This window comes from Etheostoma cragini, chromosome 15, assembly GCF_013103735.1.
Source record: "Etheostoma cragini isolate CJK2018 chromosome 15, CSU_Ecrag_1.0, whole genome shotgun sequence".
Taxonomy (NCBI): domain Eukaryota; kingdom Metazoa; phylum Chordata; class Actinopteri; order Perciformes; family Percidae; genus Etheostoma; species Etheostoma cragini.
This window is the reverse complement of record NC_048421.1, coordinates 24,219,792-24,222,953: the sequence shown is the minus strand read 5'-3', so window position 1 is coordinate 24,222,953 and position 3,162 is coordinate 24,219,792. Positions and strand designations below refer to the sequence as shown.

The window sequence follows — 3,162 nt, the reverse complement described above, 5'->3', positions numbered from 1 at the left end:
ATATAGACCTTAGTGGTCCCTAATACTGGATCTGAAGTCTCTTTTATATAGACCTTAGTGGTCCCTAATACTGTATCTTCTACACAGATGACGGCGTGACAGAACTATTTTAGGTCTGTGTGGTGCACCAAAATAAAAACTGAAGCTTTGTTTTCAGGTGAAGAGTTCGAGGACGTTGACGACAAGGCGACCTATAAGTCCATGCTGACGCGGGACGAGAGACGCTTCCGGACGGCGGACCGAGACGGCGACATGATCGCCACGCGCGAGGAGTTCACTGCCTTCCTTCACCCGGAGGAGTATGATTACATGAAAGACGTGGTGGTCCAGGTAGAATCCACTGTTTACCTTTGGGTTCAGATTTAGCTCCTAGCCTGATAAATGTAGCAGTGACATGGTCTAATCAGGGCTCCTGGTTTTACTTAATGCTCAGATACCTTGGAGATAAAAGACTTGGTCACTACGTGAACTAACTGAGAACTAAATCACTTGTCCCTTAGGAAACTGTGGAAGACATCGATAAGAACGCCGATGGCAAGATCAACATAGATGAATACATTGGTAGGTTTCCTCTTAGACCAGCGTCCACCTTCATTCCTAACCTGGGAGCCATCTGTATTATAATCTGTCCTATATGTCCTATAATCTGTCCTTTATGGCCTATAATTGGTCCTATGATGTGTCCTATTTGGCCTGTAGTCTGTCCTATGATGTGTCCTGTAATCTGTCCTATATGTCCTATAATTTGTTCTATATGTCCTATAATCTGTCCTGTATGGCCTATAATTGGTCCTATGATGTGTCTTATATGTCCTATAATCTAATCTTTCCTATATGGCCTATAAATTGTCCTATGATGTGTCGTATAATCTGTCCTATTATCTGTCCTATATGGCCTATAATTGTCTTATGATGTGTCCTATGTGGCCGGTAATCTGTCCTATGATGTGCCCTATAATTTGTCTTGTATGTCCTATGATGTATCTTATAATGTGTCTTGTGTTTTAAAATGTCCTATAATGTGTCCTATGCTGTTTCCTATAATGTTTCCAATAATGTGTCCTATGTTTCCTATAATGTGTCCTATGTTTCCTATGATGTTTCCTATAATGTTTCCTGGGATGTGTTCTATTCTGTGTCCTATGATGTGTCCTATGATGCATGTCCTGCTGCTGCTCCACAGGGGACATGTTCAACCCCGAGGATGGGGAGAGGGAGCCTGACTGGGTCACCACAGAGAGGAAACACTTCTCAGAGTTCAGAGATGCCAACAAGGTAAAAACTTGTCTGGATCCACCATGATTCATTTCCACAGCACCGTACTCTTGAGTCATTCATTTCAAGAGGTGTACACATTTTGTGTGTGTGTGTGTGTCTTCCACTGGGTTAGCTTCTCATGTTGGGGGGGGGGGGGGGGGGGGGGGGGGGGGGGGTTGTGTCTGCACTGTCTAATCCTCCACTGTGTCCCTGTGTTCTACAGGACGGTTACCTGGACGCAGCTGAGGTGGCCGACTGGGTTCTCCCTGGGGAGGTGGACCATGCTGACAACGAAGCCAAACACTTGATCCACGAGACAGACACCGACAAGGTAGACCCGCCTGGGACTCACACACACTGAAACACACTTCCAGGGTGACTTCCTGTTGGAGCTTTATGTCCACTGGGCCCCCAGGTAAAGGACTGGGACTGCCGGGACATTCACTCCACTGTATTCATTAGAAGATGTACATTGTTAGTATGTGACTAAATAAGCTCTCCTCGATGGTGCGTTCAGAGACGCGCCAACATCCAACACAGGTACCGGGGGTATGTGTGTGCAGTAATGTAGACTACTACATCTACAATATGTGTGTGCAGTAATGTACAGTATAAGGTAGTGTACAATGCACATACTACTGCACAGCAGTCTAACGACAGACAGGCTATAAGGAATATTAGCAGACAGATAATTAGTCTGTAATTGTGGGTTAATTCTTCTGTGTGTGTGTGTGTGTGTGTGTGTGTGTGTGTGTGTTGCTTTCTCTCCTCCTGTTTGTCATCACCTCATGATTCCCCCTTCTCTGTCTTTCAATCATAAACCAATCAACCAATGGGATGTCCCGATCACACCCCAGGACCAGAAAATCACCAAGCAGGAGATTCTGGCCAACTGGAACATGTTTGTGGGCAGCCAGGCCACCAATTACGGCGAGGATCTTACCCGGAGACACGATGAACTCTGATCACGAGCTCCACGCTACGGAGAATATGGTTACCGGGGGTGGTGGGGGGGGGGGTTCCTCACTCTGGATTACACTTGCACACACACACACGCTCACATACTGTGTATGTGAATACAAAAGGGACACTGACGTCTCACACACTACTTTGCTTTAGTTACATGTCCATGTGTGATTTTTGATTTTTTTCTTACTGAGATGCATGTCCTCATAGATGACATATAGCTGTTATAAAGCCCAGTGAAAACGACGTAGCTCCTAAATGTTGAACTAATGTCCAACGTGCACTGGCGTCCAGCTGAAAGAGCTTTTTCTCTGAGAGGTCACCATGGTCTCGACACACTCCGATGCATTTGTTCTTCCAAGGTAAAGGGCAGCAAAAAATGCACAAATGGAAGGGGGGGGGGGGGGGGGGGGGGGGGGGGGGGAACTGTGTCACTGAATTGTTGGGCTTTGATCATTAAAGTCTTGTTTTTTCTATAAATCCCGTTATGTTTTTGTAGTTCTGATCCATGACATGAAGTTCTTGTAGGGGGTGGGGTTGAGACCAAGTCAAGACAGAGTCCATGACAAGAAAAAAAAAATGTCCTAATGATTTCTAGAACCACATTTGCTTATGGCAGAACTAGCGGACATCTTTGTCTGTTGCGGTGTGTGTGTATCAATTAAAGTGAATGGGGATGAGATTAGCAGGGCTTGGGAAGGTTGTCTGTTGGCCTGTGTTTCCCTTTCCCTGTCCCTCCAATATTATTATAATCCAGTCCCTCCAGAAACCAATCACCGTGACTTTAGTGTGACTCGCTATTTGACCAATAACCGTAGTTTCCCACAACTTCAACCAATCCCAGCAGTCCCCCGTGCCAGACTCTGTATCAGCATGTCAGCTGTGTCACCCTACGTTGCCATGGGGATAAGTATTTATTTCTGTCGTCCCTGTGCTCTG

The 3,162-nt window shown here is 45.9% G+C and overlaps 1 protein-coding gene across 1 annotated transcript in view; it reads left to right on the top strand.

The window, feature by feature from the left end:
* rcn3 (reticulocalbin 3, EF-hand calcium binding domain) overlaps window positions 1-2,626 on the top strand; it is a 4,362-nt gene extending 1,736 nt beyond the window's left edge. Inside the window, exons 4-8 of the mRNA XM_034895132.1 lie at window positions 158-330; window positions 501-561; window positions 1,184-1,275; window positions 1,481-1,588; window positions 2,115-2,626. Of these exons, the coding sequence (XP_034751023.1) occupies window positions 158-330; window positions 501-561; window positions 1,184-1,275; window positions 1,481-1,588; window positions 2,115-2,222 (542 nt within the window). The 3' untranslated portion in view covers window positions 2,223-2,626. The remainder of the gene's footprint in view (window positions 1-157; window positions 331-500; window positions 562-1,183; window positions 1,276-1,480; window positions 1,589-2,114) is intronic.
* Window positions 2,627-3,162: the final 536 nt, after the last annotated feature.